This window comes from Eurytemora carolleeae, unplaced genomic scaffold, assembly GCF_000591075.1.
Source record: "Eurytemora carolleeae unplaced genomic scaffold, Eaff_2.0 scaffold372, whole genome shotgun sequence".
Taxonomy (NCBI): Eukaryota; Metazoa; Arthropoda; class Copepoda; order Calanoida; family Temoridae; genus Eurytemora; species Eurytemora carolleeae.
Window position 1 is genome coordinate 18457 of NW_019396349.1, and position 27721 is coordinate 46177.

General features: G+C 31.3%; 1 protein-coding gene across 5 annotated transcripts in view; it reads right to left on the minus strand.

Annotated features, from left to right (window-relative positions):
* LOC111701475 (band 7 protein AGAP004871) overlaps positions 1 to 27721 on the minus strand; it is a 46491-nt gene that overhangs the window by 11318 nt on the left and 7452 nt on the right. For 2 of the 5 annotated variants that reach the window (XM_023472771.1, XM_023472772.1), the window contains exons 2-12: positions 26172 to 26297; positions 22105 to 22196; positions 20693 to 20808; positions 19165 to 19237; positions 18281 to 18363; positions 15249 to 15358; positions 13401 to 13424; positions 12998 to 13067; positions 12186 to 12241; positions 8189 to 8267; positions 7841 to 7942 (exon numbers count right to left, since the gene is read on the minus strand). In XM_023472771.1, coding sequence (XP_023328539.1) covers positions 7841 to 7942; positions 8189 to 8267; positions 12186 to 12241; positions 12998 to 13067; positions 13401 to 13424; positions 15249 to 15358; positions 18281 to 18363; positions 19165 to 19237; positions 20693 to 20808; positions 22105 to 22174 — 783 coding nt within the window. In that variant the 5' untranslated portion in view covers positions 22175 to 22196; positions 26172 to 26297. Of the gene's footprint in view, positions 1 to 3004; positions 3200 to 7840; positions 7943 to 8188; positions 8268 to 12185; positions 12242 to 12997; positions 13068 to 13400; positions 13425 to 15248; positions 15359 to 18280; positions 18364 to 19164; positions 19238 to 20692; positions 20809 to 22104; positions 22197 to 26171; positions 26298 to 27721 lie in introns of those variants that run through there. The other 3 variants (XM_023472769.1, XM_023472770.1, XM_023472768.1) reach the window with 3 other exon arrangements.

The following is a 27721-nucleotide window of genomic DNA, read 5'->3' on the forward strand; positions in this document are numbered from 1 at the left end:
ACCCCAGGGAAGATTTATGAATGATCAAAATTTAAAAAATTTGTGCTTGAAAGTTTTTTATTTTTGCAAAATTTTGAAAATGCGCGAAAAAATATTATGAAATCCGAAAACTTTTTTGTATTTGTTTTATACTGTACAAAGAGAAGATGCTCACAGATAAAGCTACAATTAAAAATTGAAATAGCAGATGGGCCCGAGGCGCCTTAAAACCCTAGCATATATATATATATATACAAATAGATAAAGTGTAAATAAAACTAAAAAGCAACATTATTCTGCAGCATCATGGAGGAAAGAAAACTAATTGTTAGATAAATGCACAAGATAAACTCAATAAATGATACACGTGATAACATCTAATCATAGAGAAATAAACATACTGAAGAATTACTTTTTATTGTTTACGTTTTGTTTAAAAGTATTCAAAAATTAAACAAATTGCAAACTATTTTTTGTTTTACAATTGTAGAGTTCCATAATGGGATTCAACACTTAGGAGCAGTTATGTTCAGTGCACATATTCAAGTTCTTCTTCTTCTTCTTCATATTTTGTCTATGAATCAGGTCTGGATAAAACATGGGAAAAATCTTTTCTCATTAAAGCAACAAATCGTTCTTTGGTAACAAGAAAAACAATTTGTGTTTAAGCACATTTGGGAATTTTAAGTATGAAATAACTATTTTTAACACTGTTATTTTGGTTCGCGTGTTATTAAGTTTTTGGACAGAAATTTTCTCTTTATCAAGAAGGTTTTAGATTTTTAGATTTAATATAAAAAAGCAAGAATCTTCGAGATAAAGAGAAAGTTTAAGTCCAAAAACTTTATTGCACTTCGTGCGAAATTAGTGTTATAAGTAATTTTCTGAAACGTTTGTTTACTTGTCTTATTTCAATGGCAAATTCTAGATCAAATAAGCTTTGAAACAAAACAGAAGTCAAAATATAAAGTTGATTTCAATTTTATTTTCATTTAAATTGAAAAAAAATTATTTTGGAAATATAATTTTTTTTGGAGAAAATCCGGAAACCAATCACACACACGTGCCATAATGTACAGCTAATTTAACTTTATATCACGTTCATTATGAAATTTTCGATGAAGTGAGTAAGAATGAAAGTGACATTTGAAATGATTCTCTATCTATAGAATGTTTTGTCGGATTCTCTATCTATAGAATGTCTTGTCGGATTCTCTATCTACAGAATGTCTTGTCGGATTCTCTATCTACAGAATGTCTTGTCGGATTCTCTATATATAGATTGTCTTGTCGGATTCTCTATCTATAGAATGTCTTGTCTCTCTATCCTAAAATTAATTATCTTCAATTGGGGTTTCTTGATAGAAATTACCTTTGGATTTATGCTAAATAAATAATATTGAATATACGGTAAGTCCCAAAATACAATTTGAGTGAAGCCTTTGGACCTGTTCTCCTCTTTTTTAAAACATCCGTTAATCCAATATCCTCATAGAATTTCGTGTCAGATTATGAATATTCTAGTTCATAATGCAACTCGTATATTCTATTATGTGAGTTATATGATTCAAATATAATAATATTATAATAATAATATATACAATGAACGATATTTCAAGTCTATATAGTACTATAAAGCCAGAGAGTATGTTAGAGAGAGAAAAGAGTAAACCGCGGTAATGTTGCTTTTATTTGAATCATGTTTATGTATAAACATAAACATAAACATAACCATGTGTAGTTTGGAAACATAAAAAAAATATCTAAGTTCAGACAAAAATATCACATTAGATCAACGTTATATCGTAACACGTCAAAATAAAGTAATATGCATGAAAGATTTAAATATTTGGTTTTCAAGCATATCTCCTCTCATTAAAAAACTATTGAGACGTACGAAATTTTTTTTGAATTTCTAATATGTATCTGGATAAACTTCGTTTTCCATACTTGTGCAAACTAGAGAAGCTACGAGGACACAGATTCGTACCAGTAATGTAAATCAACTTCTCCTTTCCTCTTGTTCACAGTGGTATTTAGTAATATCCAAAGGAATAAGGAATTAAGAAATTAATGTAATTCGTCGGAATAGAAAATTTACGGACTAATGCTTTCTGAAGGGGTTAATAGTACAAAAGATTCAACCTCTGGATATATTTCATAAGGTAAGAACTAATTGTACTAAAATAATATGTTCATGACAAGACAATACTCAGGAATATTTTGGTTTACGTTTTGTTTTTTTTAAGTTTGGTTTCAGAGTTACGTTTTTAACATGAAAAGAAGGGTGGAAAACCTTTAATTTCTAATTATATCCCCTTCTATTTTATACTAATTGAGAAGAATCCTAATATATCGTTAGTGGGATGTGATATATTCAGTGTATACTAGGAATACAAGGAAAGGGAGGAGGGATTTATCTCAAGCTAAACCTGGAATTATCTTCCGACATACTCCAATATCTGACAAGAATAGGATTAATAGGATAATATGGTTCAACCAAGGGATTTGAAAGGTTAGGCCGGGAGATATATAATTGTCTTTGTCAATTATCTTCAATTACCTCTAACCTTTAACCTTTGAAAATAATAATTTTTGAAGAAAATGATCAAAACTAAGAAAACATTTCTTTGACAAAATTTTTTCTTCTTAATTCAATTCTTAAATCTTCATTATTTCTAATTATCTAAAGTTTAAATTTTCAATTTTTGGTATGAATTTGTCTTCAAAATTCTGCCAAACATTAGCATTTTTAGAATTATCAGTTTCAAGAAAGAAGATTTGTTGAAAATTTTATTCTTAACTTTAGTGCTTAGAAGGAACAGTTTTTATTCATGTAAATATGTATATAGATAACAATGAAAATACTACTTAACATCATAAAACACAATTTCTAGAACATAATTTTTGTTTTGTTGAATATCTGATATAATAAAGCTAAGCAATTTATTCTTAATTTATCACTTAAGATTAGTTTAAATTTGGTTCTTTAAAAAAAATTAAATGAAAATGAATAGATACTTCATAAACTTGTACAATCAATTTATTTATTGTGCAATGATTTCGATCTGCGCATTGCGCAGCTGCCGCGTTGTTTGATGTCGTCTTCCTCTTCACATATTTATTATCTTCGATCTTTTGTGAGAAAATGCGAGATAAGATCCATTGGTAGAGGAAATATGATTGTGGAATTCTTCTCCGCAGATATTGAATTTAAGGTCTGAAACAGTAAAATCTATGTTAAAACATTATTTTTATTACATATTAAGGATCTTGTCATTAATTAAAAGATAAATGTGAGGCCGAATTTAACGAATTTGAGCGGCGGCTTAATTTTGAGACGCGGCTCAAATATGGTTGGTTCAACTTAAAATTGTATTCAATGTTTCAAGATTTTCACAGGTGCTCAATTGAAACCGGTTTTTGGCAGATTTGAATTAGACATCCGGAGGCGATTGTATGGAATTTATTCATTCTTAATCTTTGTTTACTGCATTTGTAAACTTGTTTCTTTCTTTGTCAAACATTAAGGTATTATCTTAAAAACTATTTAGCTAATGGAATTGAGTTCTTGTCACTTGCCAGATTTCTAATCCCTATATATTTGCAATCCAAAGGAGTAAACCTTAGATATTTCAAAAGAATTGAGTCTTTGACACAAATCTGATTTTCTAATCCTTATATATTTCCAACCCAATATCGTAGACCATAGATATTTCAAACTATGAAACTTGTTGGATCAAATATTTTAAGTTTGAAATATCTAAGTAGTACGACAACGGATTGGGATTAAGAGACTCAATTCCTTTAGATTATTTAATCTAACAGAATTCATAGTTGGAAATATCAATGGTCTACGATATTGGGTTGGAAATATATAAGGATTAGAAAATCAGATTTGTGTCAAAGACTCATTCCTTTAGGCTTCAAATAGTTAAATAGAACTAAAGTCTCATCGTTAGAGGGTAGCCCTGTAGAGTAGAGCATTTTCAAACAAAAGTTTGAGTTCTTTAAAACCAATTATGCACTCAAAAAAAGAAAAATTATTCATATATATAACTTTCATCGCTTTTATATGAGGCAGCGAAACATTGGCAGCTGTTCTAATTTTTCGTATTTTAATCCATAAAACAAAAATATATTACGTATTTAATGATCAAAGGAAGAAACGACAAAGTTATAAGTAAAATGGATACTTGAATTATGAATATAAAATCGGTTGATTAAATATCCCGGAGAATCAATTAATTACACAAACTATAACTAGGTACGCTTCAGCCATTAAAGATTCTAGAATAATCTTGGGGAACCAAAATACATTTGATTCCGCAAAATAAAAATTTAGAGTTTGTCTGAAAATCAATTGAATCAATTGGTTTAAAAGGTTCCAAAGCAGAACCCACAAAAAAGCTAAAACATCAGAAATATTTGCAATATTTTAATTTTTAACCAAATTCTATTACAATATCAACAGTTAAAATTGAAATTAAAATTTTTTATGATCTATTTGATCTATAAATTCTATTACAATATCAACAGTTAAAATTGAAATTAAAATTTTTTTCAGATAAGCAAATAGAAATTTTTTTTTTCATTGTCATAGAATAAAAATAAAATAAAACTATTTAGCATGCTACCCCTTTTCATTGCAACCTTAATTAATAGAACGAATTGATTTGATTGATCTAATAACTGATTAATTCGATTAAAAAATTAGATTAGTTTTCCAATAATTCTTTAATCTCTGAAGAACATTTCTAGGATTTGTGCAATAAACTTATTTTCCCGGATTACTATTTTTATAATTGAATAATTAACAAATGTCGGAATTCAGCAATATATATATATATATATACAGAGATGGAATTTAAAGAATTTGAGCCGCGGTTTAAATCCGCCAAAATCCGCCAAATCCGGTTTAAATTTAGCGCCGGCTTAAATCTTGAAACATTTGATACAATTTAAAGTGGAACCAACCATATTTAAGCCGCGGCTTAAATTTAAACCGCCGCTCAAATTCATTAAATTCGGCCACTGTTTTATAAAATATTTGTTCACTATAATTCTAAAATGAAATAAGTATTTAAATTTGAAAACCCTTATTCAGTTTTCTTTCTCTAGCTACAGTAGCTAGCTACAGGTTTTTAGAAAATGTTACATAATAAAAGCATTCTGTGTAAAATGTATCAGTCTTAATCATCTAAAAAATTAAATATGAAGATTATATCTGGATTATATATTAACCCTAAACAAATTGAGATTTTAGAATTTTCTGTGCTCATGATATCCTCCATATTGAAAAACATAAAATGCTGGATGTACAAAACTAGTTTTAAAAAGACAAAAAAATGAGCCTTGCACGAAACGGACTGCGCTGATTTTGGAAAGAATTTTCTTTCTGAATATTTTTCCTCTTTCTCAAAAGAAATGGAGTCTTTTCCACAAACTCTGATTTTCTAATGCATATATCTTTGCAACCCAATGTCGTAGACCTTAGATATTACAAACTATTGATTCTGTTAAATCAGTTATTCTTAGTTTGAAATATCAAAAGTTTACACCATCAGGTAGCAAAGTTATAGGAATAGGAAAGTTTGAGTTTTTGGCAAAGAATCAATTCCTTATCAAAATAAAGTGTCAACATTCTTTGGAGATCTCAAATTGTCCCGATCTAATAATGAACCGATCCAATTTTCTCGAATTTCTGATGATTGCTTGGCGGATTTGTATGCCAATACTTTACATTTCCTTAAAAAATCATACTATAGCTAAAATTGGAATTGAACTTAAACAATTCTGTGTTAAAGAAAGTAACGTGGGATTTTCAAATATAATCTTTTATTATTGTTAAGAACTATACTGCTGCATATATATAGAACTATACTGCACGCATGCTGAAATATGATTAAACAATAATATAATGTGTACAATGTACAAACAGTATGTGTCCAGCGTTCAAAAAGTATAAAATTCCACTCCTATTTGAACACTGAAAGGGATTGTTATAGTTAACGGAATTGAGTTGTTGCCACAAACTCTGATATTATTAACCAACCCAATGTCGTAGACCTTAGATATAGGATTAGAAAATTTGAGATCTGCTCTTGAAAAAATGCGCAACAAAAAGGATCAATTTCTTATCATAATAAAATATTCATTCTATCCAATTTGTATTTTTTTTTTAATATTAGAATATTAGAAAAAATGTGTTTATAACAAATATATAAGAAATACTAGTTTGCATAAAATACTTTAAGAGGACTTAATTTAAGCGTAACTTCAATTGACCCTCAATGCAAAGCTGGTAATGCCCGATTTACAACGGTACCCTTGAAACATATATGATAGTATGATCAATAATGTGAAAGATACCGTCGTTTTTCTGACTCAAAAGGTATTCATTTCTGTGAGTTTCTCCATTGCTTTTATAAACAAGAAATGCGCAAGTCTGATTCGCTGAGAAACCGCAAATGAAAATAAACAGTTTAAAGAAAAAACAATGATATCTAATTCATACTTGATAAGACAAAGCTTCCAAGGTTACTAAATTGTAAATCGGGCTCTCTGTCATTTTTTCATGAAGGGGTCACTTGAAATTACGCTTACAGTCCCTTTAAATTTAAACCTAGCTTTGAACACGCTGTATTTGTTTATTAATATAATTATTGTAATAAATATTGTCTAGGCCGTGTCCAGGGATATAAAGAGAATATGATGGTTTGATTGTAGATTTATTCTGTTGCCAGGTCGAATATATAGATAGATAGATAGATATATAGAAATAGAGATAGATAGAAAGATAGATAGAAAGATAGATAGAAAGATAGATAGATAGATAGATAGATAGATAGGTAGATAGATAGATAGATAGATAGATAGATGATGTAAGCGAGGAAGAATTATAGAAATATTAGATTTAAAGATAGATTTGGATAGATTTATAGTTAAATAAACTAAATAATTAAACTGAATAGATTATATAGAAATGAAATAAATGATTTGATTTATAAAAGATGATTGATGGTAAAAAGTAGTTAGCTTGAGGTAAATAAGGCTTCTGTGATTAGCAACTTCTGATTCAACAGTTTTTAATATTTTCCTGCCAAGGAAAAAAACAATTTGACGGAAAACCCACTGCAAACTCTGGTACATTTCCCTGACCAAACTTTCAAGCAGCTAGAGCAAGCTGTACAGTACTGCAAATACAGAATATTTAAGGCAAACGGGACGGTACACCAAATAAATCATCCCCTTTTAGTGAAATTTGTGTGGGCCTAGAAGTATGATGTAAATAACTGCTATTCTTATCCCTATTGACATTTCATAGAAGGCAACATACGCCAGGGGTCAATTTATTAAGCGTAAGTAGAGATGGGCGCATTAGTTTTTTTCTTCATTTCTTTCGTTCCGGAACGACCCAACCCATTTCGTTCCGTATTTTTTCAATCGATTATTCAGTAAAAAACGATTGTTTTGTTAAATTCTTTTGAAAAATTTGTTCATTCAGTAAAAACTAAATTTTTTTAAAAGTTGTTTTCTTCGTACTTTTAAAAAAAAAACGATCTTTTTTCATTCCTCTGAACGATCCAAGTTGACAAAAAATGTCGTTTGTTCACAAACATGATGCCTATCGTTAAGCGTAAGAAGTTCAGATCTTAGCTAATCCCCAAGTTATCCCCTGCTTCTGATCGTTCCGTGACTTCTGGGTTAGTTACACTTGGATTTTTATTTGGTTCAAGGTATAGTATACCTCCATTACTAACCTGAAGGTATCTAAACTGTAGAGTAGATGAGCATACCTCCATTACTAACCTGAAGGTATCTAAACTCTATAGTAGATGGGTATACCTCCATTACTAACCTGAAGGTATCTAAGCTGTAGAGCAGATGAGGATTCAGCCATTACTAATGAAGCTTCTCGTAAAGCTTTCGAAGCTTTCTGTTCTCCCTCGGCAGCTATTACCTTAACGATTTTATTATTTAAGATATAAAAATATTTACTATTTATCATTGAGAAACTAATTACACGCCGCGAAATCTAAATTTTTAATGCTTACATCTTTGCAACTTGATGTCTAAGACAAAAATATTATATCTGTCTTATCAAATATTAAAGGTTTATAAAATCACAAGATATGGTGATTAGAAAATTAGAGTTTTTGGCGAGAAATAAGTTCTTTGTCTGGAAGAATAAAAAATGTTAACCAACCTTTGCCCGAGCTTCCCTTGCTGCTTCAGCTTCTGCTGCCATTGCTCGCTGTAACTGAACTGGAAGCCTCGCATCTTTACTACAAATAAACTTAATCGTCATCTAGTTGTTTTAGAGTTCTGTACTGCAGTATACAACGTTAAAGTTCTTGAGTTCTGTGCTGCAGGTTACAATAAGAGTTCTGTGCTGAAGGGTACAACTAGAGTTCTTTACTGCAGGGTACAATTAGAGTTTTATATTGCAGGTTACAACTAGAGTTCTGTGCTGCAAGTTACAATTAGAGTTCAGTACTAAAGAGTACAGTTGGAGTTATGTACTGCATATAGAGTGCTGTAATGCTATGTCCAGTTAGAGTTATGTACTCCAGAGTGCAATTGAAGTTCTGCACTGCAGAGTAAATTTGGAATTCTCTACTGCAGAGTACAGTTAGAGTTCTATACAGCAGAGTACAGTTAGAGATCTGTACAGCAGAGTACAGTTAGAGTTATGTACTGCAGAGTACAGTTAGGTTAGACTTCTGTACTGCAGAGTACAGTTAGAGTTCTGTACTGCAAGGTACAGAAAGAGTTCTCTACTGCAGAGTACAATCAGTGTTATATACTACAGAGTACTGTTGGAGTTATTTACTAAAGAGTGCAGTTAGAGTTCTGTAGTAAACTTAGAATAATGTACTACAGAGTAAAGTTAGATTTCTGTACTACAGAGAACAGTTAGAGTTATGTACTACAGAGTACAGTTAGAGTTCTGTACTACAGAGCACAATTATAATTATGTACTACAGAATACAGTTAGAGTTATGTACAACAGAGTACAGTTAGAGTTATGTACTGCAGAGTGCAGTTAGAGTTCTGTACTGCAGAGTATAGTTAGAATTATATACTGCAGAGTACAGTTAGTGTTCTGTACAACAGAGTACAGTTAGAGTTCTGTACTACAGAGAACAGTTAGAGTTCTGTACTGCAGAGTACAGTTAGAGTTCTGTCTGCAGAGTACTGTTATAGTTCTGTGCTACAGAGAACAGTTAGAGTTCTTTGCTACAGAGAACAGTTAGAGTTCTGTACTGCATAGTACTGTTAGAGTTCTGTGCTACAGAGTACAGTTAGAATTATGAACTGCAGATTACAGTTAGAACTCTAACTGTACTACAGAGTACAGTAAGAGTTCTGTATAACTGAGTACAGTTGGAGTTCTGTACTACAGAGTACAATTAGATTTCTGTACTACAAAGTACAGTTAGAATTCTGTACAACAGCGTACAGTCGGAGCTCTGTACTGCAGAATAAATTTGAATTTCTGTTATGCAGAGTATAGTTAAAGTTCTGTACTGCAGAGCACGATTAGAGTTCTGTACAACAGAGTACAGTTTGAATTCTGTACTAAAGCGCACAGTCGGAGCTCTGTACTGCAGAATGAATTTGGATTTCTGTAATGCAGAGTACAGTTAAAGATCTGTACTGCAGAGTACAATTTGAGTTCTGTACAATTGTTGGAAACTAAATCTGTTTCTTTAACGATTTTCTGTTTCAAGGAATTTTTTGACGTGAAGTTCTCAAATCAGAAATCAGTTTAAAAATACAACCTTAGATTAACACACTTTTTAAATTAGTATTCTGCGTAAAAATTTCTCCTTCTTTAACATTTTTTAAAAAAAACCCAAAACACCTGTAAGAGGTTTTAAAATAATTATTTTTTAACAAAAGCAGCGAAAATTTTCTGTTCTAAAAGTCACTTAGTCCCTTGTTTTACAAACCTTTGTTTTTACATTTTACAAGATAGGAAATCGAAGGAAACTGAAGGAAACTGGGGGGAACTGAGCAGGTTTATTGGATAAAGAACATCTTTTTTTCCTGCCAGTTCTTATAATCTAATAGATTAAAAGTGGAATTCCTAGATTCAATTTCAAGATGATTGTAACCTCATTTCCTTAAAGAAACCCCTGCAGTTCTGCAACACTACCCCTCCCCCTTGACACACGACCCCCTCCCCCTTCCATCCTTCTAAACTCCTTCTAATTTACACCCTCTTACGCAAGACTAACTTAAGAACTAACCACATATTGACTTGATAAATTATTTAAAACCAGGATTCCAATTTACAGGTCCATTCTCAACACATTACCCCTCACCCTGTCTAATAATTGTATACCCCCCTCTTCTAGAACATTTAAAATAGATTAACAAGTAATTAATTATTCTTATTTGAAAAATAGGTGGTAAAGAAATTTTTGCATGATGTCATTGGTGTCAAATGTGAAAGTGCCAACACAGTAGATATAACAGTATAAAAAGAAAAGAACAGTAGGTATAACAGTATAAAAAGAAAAAAAACATAAGATAGAACAGTATAAAAAGAAAAGAACAGTAGATAGAACAGTATAAAAAGAAAAGAACAGTAGATATAACAGTATAAAAAGAAAAGAAAGAACTCATAAAAATACACTAATTTAAGCCAAACTTTAACACTTTAGTCTAAAGAAATTGAGTTTTTTTATACAATTTCTCATTTTTTATTCCTATATCTTTGCAATCTATTGGTGTAAACCGTTGATATTTCAAAGTGAGATGCTACTTGATATGATATAATTTTAAGTTTTAAGATCAAAGGTCTTTGAAATTGAGTTGCAAAGATATAGGGATTGGGAAATAAAAGTTTGTAGATAAGACTCAATTTATCATCATTATTGAATATTTTGTCTGGCACTGAAAATTGATTTGTCCCTTGTGATATAAAATACATCTGTACTGAATGTAAATGTATTCAATATGGCCACCTATTGTACTTGATAATCTATTTGAGTAAACTGTATTATAGAAAATAGAATAACCATCAGCTCCAGGTTTGATATCTGGTCGGTCTACCTCTGTTCATGTAAATAATTTAGACTTATGTTCACCTTATTTTTGACAAATTTAAACAATCTTTTTTTGTTATGTTGATGGTCGCTGGGATTAGTAATGTTAGGCTTTTAAAGGGACTGTAAAGGAAAAATGAAAGGGAATAAATAGAATAAAACCTAAGAATTTCAGGTTTTGAACGATACCTATAAGACATCTATCTGTTGTTCCTGTCTCGAGAAATTGATAGAAAGCTGTGTCAAAACTATACCACAACCAAGGTACTAATGCAAGGAAAGTTATTTCAGAGGTGTACGGATTTTTTGTACTGCAGCTGTACTGTCTTTGGGCGGAAAAGCAAACACTAGACGGATGTAACAGCCTGACATGGAATCAATTTTCACAAAAATAATCTATGAAATATTCTGGTCATAGGAAACTATTATGTGAATTTTCAAAATTATCAAAACTAAATGCTTTTAACCTCCTCGGATACCAGACGAACACTGATGCATCTATTCTTGTTTACAAATTCCGCCCAGAGAGAGAACTCTGTTTTCAATATGTACGCAGAGTATACACGACCGCAATTAACTTTCCTTGCATTGGTACCTTGACCAAAACGGACATATGCCAGATTTTGTATAAAAGTTGAAGTATTTAATAGATCATATTCAACAAATACGCAACCAATCTGAAAACGCCTACACCCAACAGCAACCTGAAAATCTTAGGCTTGTTGTTGTTATAATTTTTCCCTTCATGAGTTTGGACATAAAACCAAAGTTACTCAGAACAAAAATACCAACAAATGTGGAACAGCTATGAATATAATACTTAAATTATATTTGCTGTTAGATAGATTCACACCCTGGACTTTGTAAAGACCGAAATATATTTACTAAAGGTACATATTTGTACATATTTGATTGTGCCGTATTAGGACTGATATAAACGCTATAAAAGCTAGGTTTGTTTACAATCTGTTGTTCATTTACTTCAAGCCAGTTCTTAAGCAGTTCTATAATATATCACATAAACCCTGTCCCCCCTGCCTTTGGATTGGATAATCATACCTTTGTATAGACCATAAACATACCTTTGTATAGACCATAAATATACCTTTGTATAGACTATAAACATTATTAAAACTCAAAACTTACATTTCAACTCTTTCCACTTTAATTCCCCAGGCAGTCGTAGCATCATCTAGTACACTCTAAACATATATATATATATATATATACATAGTAGCATCATCCAGTACACTCTAAACATATATATATATACATAGTAGCATCATCCAGTACACTCTAAACATATATATATATACATAGTAACATCATCCAGTACACTCTAAACATATATATATAAATACATAGTAGCATCATCCAGTACACTCTAAACATATATATATATATACATAGTAGCATCATCCAGTACACTCTAAATATATATATATATATACATAGTAGCATCATCCAGTACATATATATATATATATACATAGTAGCATCATCCAGTACACTCTAAACAAATATCAAATACTTTATTAATTGCTCAAATTATGCCTATTTTTACTTATGCTATAAACTATTCATTGTATATTGTCATTTTTCTTTAAAACTGTTAATTTAATAATTCCCATATGTTTTTCAGCTATAGAAATGGGCAAGTCACTTTTGTAGAGGAGAAATCACAATTGAAACAAAATTATAAACATTAATAACTAATTCATACTTGACCAAACAAAGCAAACAAAACTAATTATGCTTACAGTTCTTTTAAGCACTGTCGATTTATAGCGTTGTAGCTTAGCAGGGGCGTACACAAAGGGGGGGGGTCTCAGCACCCGTTGGGAACGAAAAAGCATAACTTTTTACTGATGCAGGGGGAAGGGGGATACCTAAGATTCCATAGACATAGAATTACAAAATAGATCTAGACAATAATGAATATATGATATAAAAATAACCTGCATAGAGTTGGATATACTCTCTCTGTCGCTTAGTATCTCATGCAGGTTCTTTGTTCCAAGGATATTCCTGGTTTAATGCATTACAATTTCGCGCCATTAACATTTTTTTACCACTTTTCATGTAGTTTTAGTTTTTATTTACTAACGAAGATATTAAATCCATTTTTAGCGTTTAAATACTTAAATACTTTCAATGTTTTCCTTCTTAAAAATGTTTATCTTCTTCCCTCTTCTGCATTAACGAAAAATTTGTAAATAATGAAAATATATCTGAAATTTTATTGTTAACATTTTTAATATTTTTGCTTTGTTTAATTTTATTTCCCTCAAATGTTAGTTTCCCCTGGGGTAAAACTATATTAAAATTGTTTCTAAATAAATGACTTAATAATGCATTTTCCTAAGCGTGGTCTGAGCGAGTAATCTAAAATAATAAAACAATTTAATACTAATTTATGTAATAAAAAATGTTTATTATCTTTTATTTGCAAAAACTTACTGATTAAGAAGAATTTAATAATTGAGAAACATTTAAAAAATTATTTAAAAAGACGATATCGAATTCGTCACTGAATTCCCATGTTTATTGGGACACCCTGTATCTAAACAGACATTAGGTAAAGTTATGCGACAATTAGATATTATTTTAGGATATTCTTCCAGATTCTTATTTTAATCCCACAAAATGGAAAATATGTTGCGATACATGAAATATTTCGACACCTAGTTGCAAAGATAAAAGAATTAGCATAATAAAGAATGAGACGAGTATGGGAGTAGTAATCACTAATCAGATCCTTTCCTCTGAACGCTCTGAACTCTTTGAACAAGGTTATACAACATTGTACTTATATTTGAGATTATATTCTTAAAGTGTAAATGTACGCTAATCCTATACTTTGTACACTGAACTGCACTACTCAGTAGGGTTAACTGTAAACATTAGTGACTATCCTATACTTTGTACACTGAACACTGCCCAGTAAGGTTTATTGTGAACATTAGGGCCCAAAGCCTAAGACATGAATAGTCATGAAACCAAGTATTGGAAACTAGGTCTCATGAATGGAGTCAGGCAGTTTTATAGATACTAATATATTTGTTAAGAAATATTATTTCATTTGGTTTCCTGAACATTCTCTTTTTGTTTGATTTCTTAAATTAAAATCTACGAAAAAGGAAACTCGGGAGTTTCTATCAAAGACACTCTCTTCAATTTCCGGCTCTGAAGGGTTAACTGTGAACATTATACAGTTACTATCCCATACAATGAACAATCCACTTCCTGAACATGAATCTTCAATTAAGAAACCAGGATACTTGGTCCAAGGTGTATCTATGTATCTCTAGGTTGAAGAATATTAATTCTCCAAGGATTAGAGAACTAGCTCCAGGATTAGGTCTGAGTACCAGCTTAGTATATACAAATCTAATGAAGGGTATCCATCTCTATTATCAGCAAGTTTTTTTCATGTCTACTGAGGGAACAGAGTACAGATAAAAGATATATGAAGGACAGTTGCAAGAGAAAAAGAAAATCCGAGATTAGTTTTCAATATTATTTTTTATCATCACGGAAAGACAAAAGCACTAAGCCAGGGAAATGGATAAATATGAATATATTAAAATCTAGGGGAGTAATTTCCCCATTGCTGATCCTATATATCATCTAATTTATATTTTCTTTTCCTTACACAATAATGAACAATATTTTGAAATAATTTGAAGATTTTTCATCTTTTTCAAAATATATTCCAGTAAATCTTGTCCATCTCGAAAACCATGAAATAAGGGTAAAATGTTCAAATAACAAATAAAATGTAGTTTTGAATAATTCCTTTTAAGTATATTTTTATGTTTGTCTAAAGCCAGTCCGAACGCAATCACAATTTTTGTGATTGAACATGTGCAATGTAGAGGGAATAATGTTAATTTAGAATATATTCTTCTAAAGCAAATTAGTTTCACCTGAAACAAAAACTTTTATATTAATTCTCAAGATTATTTAGATCCTGCTGTTGAACAAGGAAGTGTTACAGACCCAAGTATAAGGAAAAGAAGGACGGAGGAAGTAGTTTTGAAAATGTTTGTTTCTCTCAAAATCTGGTATATTGTGATAAAAGTAAAACCAGTAAACAAAATAACACATTTTCAAGTTTAATTCGATAAAAACTTAGTTCTAAAAAATTTAATATTTAAAAAAACGGATTAGTTTTAGATTTTAATATAGTCCTGCTCCTGTACTAACCTGGTAGAATGATGAGCATTCTCAACATTAGCCACAGATACTGTAGCATTAGATACACGGTAGTAAACCACAGCATCAACAGATACAGTTACAGAGTCTTTGGTCAGAACCTAGAGATACAGATACAGTTACAGAGTCTTTAGTTAGTACTTAGAGATACAGTTACAGAGTCTTTGGTCTGAAAATAGAGATACAGATACAGCTACAGTGTCTTTGGTGAAAACCTAGAGGTGCAGATACAGTTTCAGATTCTTTGGTCAGAACATAGAGATACAGATACAATTACAGAGTCTTTGGTCATAACCTAGAGATACAGATACAGTTACAGAGTCTTTAGTTAGTACTTAGAGATACAGATACAAATACTAATTATGATACGTACAGATACAGATACAGAGTCTTTGGTTAGAATCTAAAAATATAAATACGGATCCACAGATATACAGGTAGGTTCACAATTATACAAATGCATAAAACATAAGTTTACTTATTATCGGACAATTTTCTATAGTTTGGTGAAAAATAGAAAATATTTTTTCTTTTATCTCTGGAAATAAAAGATAAATGTGTATTAAATCAGATTCAGGGTAATATAGGTTTTCAATAAACAATTTGCAACATATTTCAGGAAAGGCAATTCAGTGTTAACAAAATAAAATATGGAATTTTGCAAACTAAAATATTTGATTTTAATATTTTTAAAAAGTCTTTCCAAGAGAAAAATGTCAGAATTCTTTTGATCATTTCATTTCAAGGAAATGTAAAAAATCTCATAAAGATATACTTGTTAGTATATGCTAGTTGCTGGATACTGAATACTGGATACTGAATATACTAGTTGCTGGATACTGAATACTGGATACTGAATATACTAGTCGCTGGATAATGAATACTGGATACTGAATATACTAGTTGCTGGATACTGAATACTGGATACTGAATATACTAGTTGCTGGATACTGAATACTGGATACTGAATATACTAGTCGCTGGATAATGAATACTGGATACTGAATATACTAGTTGCTGGATAATGAATACTGGATACTGAATATACTAGTTGCTGGATAATGAATACTAGATACTGAATATTAGTTGCTGGATAGTGAATACTGGATACTGAATTATACTAGTTGCTGGATAGTGAATACTGGATACTGAATATACTAGTTTCTGGATACTGAATACTGGATACTGAATATACTAGTTGCTGAATAATGAATACTGGATACTGAATATTTGTTGCTGGATAGTGAATACTGGATACTGAATATACGTTGCTGGATACTGAATACTGGATACTGAATATACTAGTCGCTGGATAATGAATACTGGATACTGAATATACTAGTTGCTGGATAGTGAATACTGGATACTGAATATACTAGTTTCTGGATACTGAATACTGGATACTGAATACTAGTTTCTGGATACTGAATATACTAGTCGCTGGATAATGAATACTGGATACTGAATACTAGTTGCTGGATAATGAATACACTAGTTGCTGGATACTGAATACTGGATACTGAATACTGGATACTGAATACTAGTTTCTGGATACTGAATATACTAGTCGCTGGATAGTGAATACTGGATACTGAATATACTAGATGCTAGATACTGAATCTTGGATACTGAATATACTATTTGTTTGATACTGAATACTGGATACTGAATACTAGTTGCTGGACACATACTGAATACTCGATACTAATATACTAGTTGCTGGATACATACTGAATACTTGATACTGAATACTAGGTGCTTGATACTGAATACTGGATACTGATTACTAGTTGCTGGATACTGGATAATGAATACTGCAGATAATGGATACTGCAGATAATGAATGCTGGATACTGAATACTAGGTGCTTGATACTGAATACTGGATACTGATTACTAGTTGCTAGATACTGGATAATGAATGCTGCAGATAATGGATACTGAAGATAACGAATGCTGGATACTGAATACTAGTTTATGGATATTGAATACTTGATACTGAATACTGAATACGGAATACTAGTTGCTGGATACAGGATAATGAATACTGCAGATAAAGAATTCTAGATAATAAATACAGGATACTAAATACTGTATACTAAATACTAGTTGCTAAATACAAAATACTTGATACTCCATACTATATTCTGTATAAAGGATATTGAGTGCTTGATACTAGTTCCTAGATAATAGATGCTAGTTACCGTAGAAAGATATATATATGTAAATATATGTATAGTAGATACTATAAGATACTAGATACTAGATACTAGATACTAGATACTAGATACAAGATACTAGATACTAGATACTAGATACTAGATACTAGATACAAATATTAGATAGTAGATGCTAGATGGTAGATACTATAAAGTAGATACTAGCTACTAGATACTAGATACTAGATACTAGATACTAAATATTAGATAGTAGATGCTAGATGGTAGATACTATAAAGTAGATACTAAATACTAGAAAGTAGATACTAAATACTAGATACTGGATATTAAACACTTAAAGAAACTGGATACTAAATAATACAACTAGCCTCCTGTGGTGGTATACCTATATATACAACTAACCTCCTGTGGTGATATATCTATATATACAACTAACCTCCTGTGGTGGTATATCTATACATACAACTAACCTCCTGTGGTGGTATATCTATATATAAAACTAACCTCCTGTGGTGGTATATTTATTTATACAACTAACCTCCTGTGGTGGTATATCTTTATATACAACTAACCTCCTGTGGTGGTATATCTATATATACAACTAACCTCCTGTGGTGGTATATTTAAATATATAACTAACCTACTGTGGTGGTATATCGATATATACAACTAACCTCCTGTGGTGGTATATTTAAATATACAACTAACCTCCTGTGGTGGTATATCGATATATACAACTAACCTCCTGTGGTGGTATATCTATATATACAACTAACCTCCTGTGGTGGTATATCTTTATATACAACTAACCTCCTGTGGGGGTATATCTATATTTACAACTAACCTCCTGTGGTGGTATATCTATAACTGAAGTCCTGAGATCCACTTTAGAATAGTTTTCTATGCAGGGAAGGATGAAAAAAATTCCTGCAGAAAACTCTTTGTTAAACTTGGGAAAGTGAGTTTAAAGGACTTTATGAGAGTAAATCTCCTACTCAATATTTCCCATGTTTTGTAATGCTCTAACAAGCTTTAAACAATTACATTGATGCAGAACTCACTGCCTCATAACATAATTTTAACCAACGAAAAATATGACATTTTTAGATTTTAGATTTTTTTAGATTTTTGATTATTCACGTCAAATCCCAGTTTACATTTTTCTTGGAAAGTATTTGAGTTTTAACCACAAACTCTGATTTTTTAATACCTCTATCTTTGCAACCCAATGTTGTAGACCTTAGATATTTCAAACTATAAACTCTCTTAGATTTAGTAATCTAAGTTTGAAATATCAAAGGTTTACACCTCCAGATTACAAAGATAAAGCGATTAAGAAAACTCAAGTTTATGGGAAGGACTCAACTCCTTTCAGAAAAGATATTCATACTAACATGATACTCTATTCTGACATAACACATAGTTGGTTTATAAATTTACTGAATGAACATGTCACCTGTTGTGTTAATGAAACACTCAGTTAAAAATATGTAAGATTTATATTAATTGTATAAAATCTGAATTAATTAAAAGTAGTTACCATATTTTAATATTACTTAAAAGTTTTTTAATATTTTTTATAGTTATTAAGTGTAAGCTTGGTAGCTTTAATCCTAGAACTTTCAAAATAAATTTAGCAGATGTAAATTTGTCTTCTGTAACCCCCTAAACTTAAAGTTAAGGATTTTGTCAAATGGACTATAATGACAGTTTTTCTTTGTCTCTCACCTGGCCCTCTTGATCCACCAGGTAGTAGTCGACCCAACCGGAATATTACTGCTCTCTCATACTCCTGTACCACCTAGATATTAAACAGTTCTCTTATACTCCTGTACCAGGTCTGACAACCGCCTCCATTTCACAAGAAGATACTGTATGAATATCAGAAAAGACTAATGTACGTCTGACCCTGTTAAACGACCTACCTAGAAACTAAATATATTGAGTTTTGGCTGCAAACTTTATAAGAAGGTTGGACGGAAACGATAGAATAGTTTGGGAACTGGATTATTCAACATAAAACTTTATCTTCGTTGAAAAGAATTGTGTTGAAGGGTTTATGATATCTCAGAATTTTCAAATTCCTAGTCCTCATCCTCCTCCTTCTCCCCTCCTCTTCTCCTCCCCTCCCCTCCTCCTCCCCTCTACGTTCTCACCCCCCTTTCCTCTCATCCTCCCCACCTCCTTCTCCTGTGGCCCAAATCAGCTTCTGAACACCTTCCGACCGAATTTAATCTTAAATTTAGAAAACTCATCTTGGAATAATTTATCAAAGAAAAACTAAATTTAGAAATTTCAAGGTTACAATGCAAGGAAATTCAATTGCAGTGTTCGTTTAGTATCCGAGGAGGTTAAAAGCATTAAATTTTGATAATTTTGATAATTCCCATAATAGTTTTCTATGGCCAGAATATTTCATTGATTTTTTATGCAAAAGATGGATCCCATGTCAGGCTTCGTGATCCGTCTTGTGTTTACATTACACCGCTCAGAGACAGTACACTGCAATACAAAAGATGGGTACACGTCTGAAATAACTTTCGTTGCATTATAACCTTGGAAAATTCAATCTAAACACGTCTTTCTGATTTCATATATGTCCAGGAGTAGGATGAGGAATGATGAGGGTATGATAAATGAAATATTGTTTCACTATGGATGAAAAGAATAAGCTCGCCAAGATTTATCTAATCTTCTCAGGTTTCTAAAAGCTTCCTCCACGGCCAAACCTTAATAATCCCTGATCCTTGTCCGATACTTCAACCCCACTTCAAGAATATTAGGAGGAAACTATCCCTGGAGAACCAGGAGAACCCGGAGTAAGGATTACTGGTTCCATCAAGTTCTCTCAAAACTTTTCTCTACTCTAGGTATTCCATACAAAGAGCAATCTAGAAAGTATTTGAAAACATAATTAAAGAAAGACCAGGAGAAATTCGTTCTAACAAATTGAACCATCATGCTGGGATTAGGTTGGATTGTAATTAGATTGGATTTATCTATTTTAAACACACACTGGATACTGCCTCCATCTTTGAATATCTATAAACCACCGAAGGAATATTTAATTTTTTACCAATCATAAACCTTCCCTGGAGTCATGTGAGCTGCCACACGGTTCAGCCGTTTTGACGTTTATAGGACACACAAACAGACAAACAAAATATATGTGATAAATAAAGCCGGTATTTAACAAGGTTAGGTATATGTATCTTGGACAGCCCCAAAATAAGAAGAATGAGATCAAGAGGTTTACCTTAAAGCAGACGAAAAGAGAGAATGGAACCGTGACAAGAACCAGAACTAGAGAAAGCAATGTTAAAATCCATCCACATATTCCAATACCCGTACTCTCAGCTTCCATTATGTCCTCTAGATAAATAGATTTAAGGGTTAAAAAGGACATTTACAATTCCAATTAATTCAAACTTGGAGAATGACATTGAAAAACAAAAAAATTTAGATGTACGTTGATCGTGGGTTACGTGAGGGTTTTAGTAAATACGTACTGTCATGGATGAGATTCTAGAATGGGTTTCAGAGATACATTTTTCAAATGATTAAAGCTTTTTTAAGCATAGATTAATTCTGAATTTTTATAATTCTGTACGTCCAATATTAAGACTAAAGTTATGGACTGAGGTTTACCTAGGGTTGCAAATCCCATGGAGTTGAGTTCAACTTTTGCAAATTATTGGTGCAAAATTGGTTTTGCAAGCAAGCACTTCAATAGTTAGTATAAAGTTTGTAATGTATTAAACGTAATAATGTATTTAAGTGTGTAAAAATGAATTTAAAAAAAAGTATTTAAAGGATGGGTCTTTTTCCCCCCAACCCCCATCTAATTCTTTGAACATACATGTAATAGATAAAGTGATTATCAATTTGGTGAAATACATGAAGCGCTCTAATTCAACAGAATGTAATTTGTTGACAAATGTGACAGAGCATTTTTTCCTAAAATTGTTCCTAATTTACCGGAACAGACAGAGAAACATCTTTGCACAATATTTTACAAAAAAAGATGAAAACTTTTCGGAGAAAATGTCAATTATCTTTTTAAATGTTTAAATAATATCCTTGAGTTTACAATGAACAATGAACCCACAAAGGATAAAACTTCAGAGACGACAGTACGGAATTTATATTTTTTTCTATATATTCACGATTCCCTGCAACTATAAACTTGTATCTTTCCGATCAATAGAAAGGCCATAAAAAGACTACAGTAACCCTGTAGTTGAGTTTCAGGTCGTCTTTACAGTCTCATCCTAATTGTGGGTAACCCTGTAGTTGAGTTTCAGGTCGTCTTAACAGTCTTATCCTTTGTGGGTAACCCTGTAGTTGAGTTTCACGAAAATGAATGTACAGGGTTACCCACAAAGGATGGGACTTCAAAGACGACTGTTAGTATAGTTTGATCAAACATTGCACAATATAGAGTTTAAAGTGCGCTTCCCCATAATAATACATTTGATGTGCGTAATGATAATAAAACTAAGGTTTATTTAGTCAATGTCATACAAATACAAATTAGAGAGCAATCAAGTTATCATGTATTTTTTTCAAACAAAAAATTATTAAGCTGAAAATTGTTATGAAGGTGCAGTTTACTCTACATGTGAAATCATGAAATCATAATAATGTTGGTTTCAATAAACCTAATACCTCTACCGTTCTCCGTGTACAGCTGTGACCACAAGGATGCTCTTCTTTGCTCCGCATCCTTCCGTCCCATCACACTATCCTGGGTCTCCAACCTTACCAACAGTAGGAATCATGATATCTATTAAGTTAAAGGGACTGTAAGCGTTATTTCAAGTGACCCTCTCCGGCCATGCAAAGATGGCAATGTCAGATTCACTCTGCTAAAATGATTAGGGCATTTCCCATGCAGGAAAACATATGAGAATTAAACACTTTAAACCCAAGGAAAATGACCATATCGCTCACACATACTTGATCAGATAAAGGTTTCAAGGATACCGTTATGTATCGGCCGTTTCCACTTGAAATTACACTTACAGTTCCTTTCAGGGTGCATTTATGTATGAATACACTGTACAGTTATATTCAATACTAATCATAATTATTGTCGTCTTTCTTCTTCCTTTTAATCGGAAATGTCGTTATTACTGTTAAGTCTCTAAGACTATATGTCTCGACATTTTCTAAAGTTAATAAATTAAACATTTTTCGTGCAGGAATACATCTAAATAAAACATCAAAACAAAAGAATTATATTGAAAGGAATCCATCCGAGGATTATATTGAAAGGAATCCATCCAAGGATTATATTAAAAGGAATCCATCCAAGGGTTATATTGAAATAAGTCCATTCAAAGATTATATAAAAAGAAATCCATCAAAAGAGTGTAGCGAAAGAAATCCATCCAAGGATTATATTGAAAGGAATCCATCCAAGGATTATATTAAAAGGAATCCATCTAAGGATTATATTGAAAGGAATCCATCCAAGGATTATATTGACAGGAATCCATCTAAGGATTATATTGAAAGGAATCCATCTAAGGGTTATATTGAAATAAGTCCATTCAAAGATTATATAAAAAGAAATCCATCAAAAGAGTTTATCCAAATAAATCCATCTAAAAATTATATCGAAAGAAATCCATCCAAGGATTGTATTGAATGGAATTCATCCAAGGATGGTATTGAAAGGAATTCATCCAAAGATTATATTGAATGAAATCCATCCAAGAATGCTTGTAAATAAAAATATTCATAGTTACATTAAAAACGCAAGAATATTCTTCTAATTTATGTTGAAAGGAATTGAGTCTTTGCCACAAACTCTGATTTTCTTATCCTAATATCTTTCCAATCCAATGCCGAAGACCTAACATATTTCATACTTTGAATTCTGTTAGATCAAATTAAGTTTAAAATATCAAAAGTTTACACCATGAGGTTGCAAAGATAAAGGGATTCGAAGATTTGAGTTTGTGAAACACTCAATTCCTCTCCCTGGTGGATAGAAGTTTATACTTGTGAATAGAATATGCATAATGTGCATACATAGAACACCTGAGAACATGGTATTTGTTGAACAAGTTTAAACCCTCCGGAGCAAAACAAACCTCGGTAAACATTGATATTTTCTACAACGAGATAAAAGAAGAAGATAATACATTCATTTCCGAGATATTTCTATTTATTTTACATTCTCACATTATTTTTACATAACTTCTTTTCATTAAAGTTAAGAAACCTGAAGAAATGCATGTATTAAATGAATATCTAAAAACATAAAAAACTGTTAAAAAATTTGAAATTTGAAAAAGTATTTTTACGTGAAAAGATGATTTTATTTTATCCCACTAGGTAAATGAAACTTATCATATTTTCAGTTTTGGTTTCTCTACAAAAGTGACTAGCGCATTTCTACATCAGGAAAACATGTTAGCATTATCGGATTTTCGCAAAAGACGTTATTTTCCGTTACCCATTTTTATATGGAGGGTCACTTGATATTCCATCAACAGCCCCTTTAAGTTAAAATAAGAGTAATTCCATGCCTACTAGGGTTTCTCGAATTGCACGGACTTGCGCGGAATTGCGCGGATTTTACAGGGCTCGCAATGGCGCTCAAGTAAAATCCACTTGCAATGGAAACCGTAATGTCTACCCCAGGTTAACCGAGCCTAGTATATAAAGATCTAATACAATTTTATATCGTCTTTAGGTTTCCACGTCTCTTGGAAAATTTAAGAATGTTTTTGATTTATTTTTACTTTATTTTTATTTATTAGGAAAAAAGATGTAATACTGATGTTCAAAGACTTCTTATCTTGAAAGAAACCATTGGGGAGGGGGGAGGACAGGGGGAAGCCTAAAAAATGGGGAGGGGGTATGGGACATTGTATGTACTATGTACGTACAGAACTCAATAACTTTATTTATTTTGAATATCTATATAACTAAATAAGCACAAATTCACAAAAAATAATATTTTTTGTGAAATACCTAAGGGAACTGAGTTTTTGCCACAAACTCAAATTTCTTAATCACTATATCTTTGCAATCTGATGGGGTGGACCTAATCTAAGCTATATTACATTGGGTTGTAAAGATTTAGTGTTTGAAAAATCAGACTTTGTAGCAAAGACTCAATTCCTTTGTGCTTTTATTGTTTTTATTATGTGAATTGGTGCTTACATTTTAGATTCGTACATAATACACTTGTGAAATTATTTAAAATTTGTCTATCTCTATATAAAGCTGCAATAGTTATGCACAAGTTTCAGAATTTGTGAAAATTAGAAAAACAAACAAGAAGCTTTAATCTCAATTCAAGTTAACTTTTTGTTTATGTATTATTAAAAACTTTTTTTCAGATGTTGAGATTTTTTGAAAAAAGGGCTTTTGGTGAATGTAAAAGCCAAATATTTGTTAATGGAGATAAGAAAGCTTGACGTGGAGTAAGAGTTGCGGAGGCTTGAGGTACGGATTTTTTTTGGCTAGGAGGTCATTCTGCGAATCAGGAGGCTCCGGAGGTCAATTTGCGGGACTTATGGTTGCTCTCTACACCCTCTCCCTGGTTGGGGGGTTGAAGAACAGTTCTATAGGAAGTAAAGAAAGAAAATGCAACAAACATAATACTTTAGAGGAAAATAAATCACGGGGGAAAATGTCAATGGGATCAATCTTATGATTTAATCATTCTTTCTATCCTTTCTTCAACTTCTTTCCATCTTAAACATTCTTTCTATCCTTTCTTCAGCTTCTTTCCATCTTAAACATTCTTTCTATCCTTTCTTCAGCTTCTTTCCTTCCTTTCTATCCTTTCTTCTGCTTCTTTCCATCTTAAACATTCATCCATGCTATTTTTCATTCATCTTACATTTATGATCATCTAGTAACTAACTACCTTACCATCTAACTATGTTACCGTCTTACAACCTTACCAGTCAACCATAAACTTGAATTTTATAATCTCTATGTCTTTGCAACCTAATGATGTAAACCTGGGATATTTTGAACTTTCAAATATCTTACATAAAAACTATTCATCTAACCATCTTACTATCTATCTACCCATCTAACCATCTATTTAACTAACAATCTACCCATCTAACCATATATTTAACTAACAATCTACCCATCTATCCATCCAAACCTCCAAACTAATCTCATCTAAATTCAATTTTACTAGAAACCCGGAGGATGATCATGGAATGCCAAAATCTAAGAATTTCATAGAAATTCCGAAGATTTTAAAACAAGTTGTTCAATAAAGAAATATCAACATTTTGTAAATAATTCAAATATTTTCCTTCAGGGTTTTAACAAAACGTCTATTTTATGAAAGTTTACTTAAGAACCTTGTTGAGCTGAACTATTAATTCAATTTCTCTACCATCAATATTATTCTTCATTTAAATTTAAAAAAAAATTAACTGCACTTCAATAAACGACAAAACTTCAAAAACATATTTTTTTAATTAAAAGTTATTTTTAAAATGACCCTTCATTTAAAGAGTTTCATACACGATTCACAATGGAACATTGCTATATTGTAAAAATTTCGTACTTTGTCAGAAGCATAGATAGAGAAACTAGTATACAGAAAACAAGGATATCTTAATGGAAGTTTTTAAGAATACTGTCGTGAATCAATTCTTTAAATGGAGTGTTATTTAACAAGACGTTAACATTAACAGTTACTTTAAATCGCAAAATCAGTAAAAATTAAATTTTAAAAACTCTCTCACCTGAAGTTTATCCCATCCTTGTTCTCGTCCCCGTTAATCTCGTTGTTCTTGATCCTTACCTTTCTCAACACCCTCGGCAACCTTGGCACCCTCGGAACGTTCAACTTCAAGTCAATCAGACCAAAACTAGAAAATATCATAATTTGAAGTTTTAAATACACATTTTTCATAAATGATTAGGTTTCAGAAGATGGATTTAAGATCATGATCAGGTTTTAGAAGCTAAATTCAAGATTAGTTTTGTGTAGATAGTGTTAATCTGAAGAGTTGATCTCGATATCCAATGTGGACACTTTTGAATTTGAGAATTAATGCTTGATATCTCAATTTGAATTGTCCCTGTAAGGTAAAATAATCAATGCTCTGACTTCTGGTTCCAGAATATGAATTTAAGAACATAGTCAGGTTTCAGAAGCTGAATTTAAGATTATGATCACACTGTAGAAGATCAATATAAGAACATGGTTAGGTTGCAGAAGATGAATAAAAGATCATGAACAGAGTCTAAAACTAAAGAACGAAAAGTTTTGACTTAAATTTTAAGTTCATGGTGAAATGCCACTTCTGAGTCTGAAACTAAAGAATGCGCGAATTTTAAGTTCGTGGTTAAAAGTTCTGTAAAATAATGAATAGCTACTTAAATATTAAACTTTCTCAATTTTAAATTTGAATTTCCCGGGAAAAATATGAACCAATCAGAGAAAAGGATTTAAAGAATTATTACGTAAGTATCGGTATTCGGTAATCAGCTGTTTTTTTAAATTTTAAATGATTTACGTGACGGAAAACAAAACATATTTCCAGTTACAACCGTATTTTGGGTTTACGTGCAAACATTAATTAATCTAAAACGTGAAATTTTATTAAATCAAGGTTTTACTTTTATATATATCGTAATTAGTTGAATGCCGTTTAGCGCTGAATGATGATAGATAAATAGGGATTGCAGGATTTCAAGATTTTAACCCTGTGTTTAAATTTTATCTCGTCGATTTCGGCGAGTTAAATATTTAACCACAGGGTTAAATATTTTACCTCACGCTTAAAGTTCAGGTTTAAATTAAGCCAGAAGTGGCATTTAACCATGAACTTAAAATTTAAGTCAAAACTTTTCGTTCTTTAGTTTTAGACTCTGACTTAATTTAAACCTGAACTTTAACCGTGAGGTTAAATATTTAATCCTGTGGTTAAATATTTAACTCGCCGAAATCGACGAGTTAAAATTTAACACAGGGTTAAAATCTTGAAATCCCGCAATCCCTATTTGTCTATCATCATTCAGCGCTAAGCGGCATTCAACTAATTACGATATATTTAAAAGTAAAAACCTTGATTTAATAAAATTTTACGTTTTAGATTAATTAATGTTTGCACGTAAACCCAAAATACGGTTGTAACTGGAAATATGTTTTGTTTTCCGTCACGTAAATAATTTAAAATTTAAATTTAAAAAAAAGCTGATCTCTTAATACCTATACGTACATAATAATTCTTTAAATCCTTTTCTCTGATTGGTTCAGATTTTTCCCGGGAAATTCAAATTTAAAATT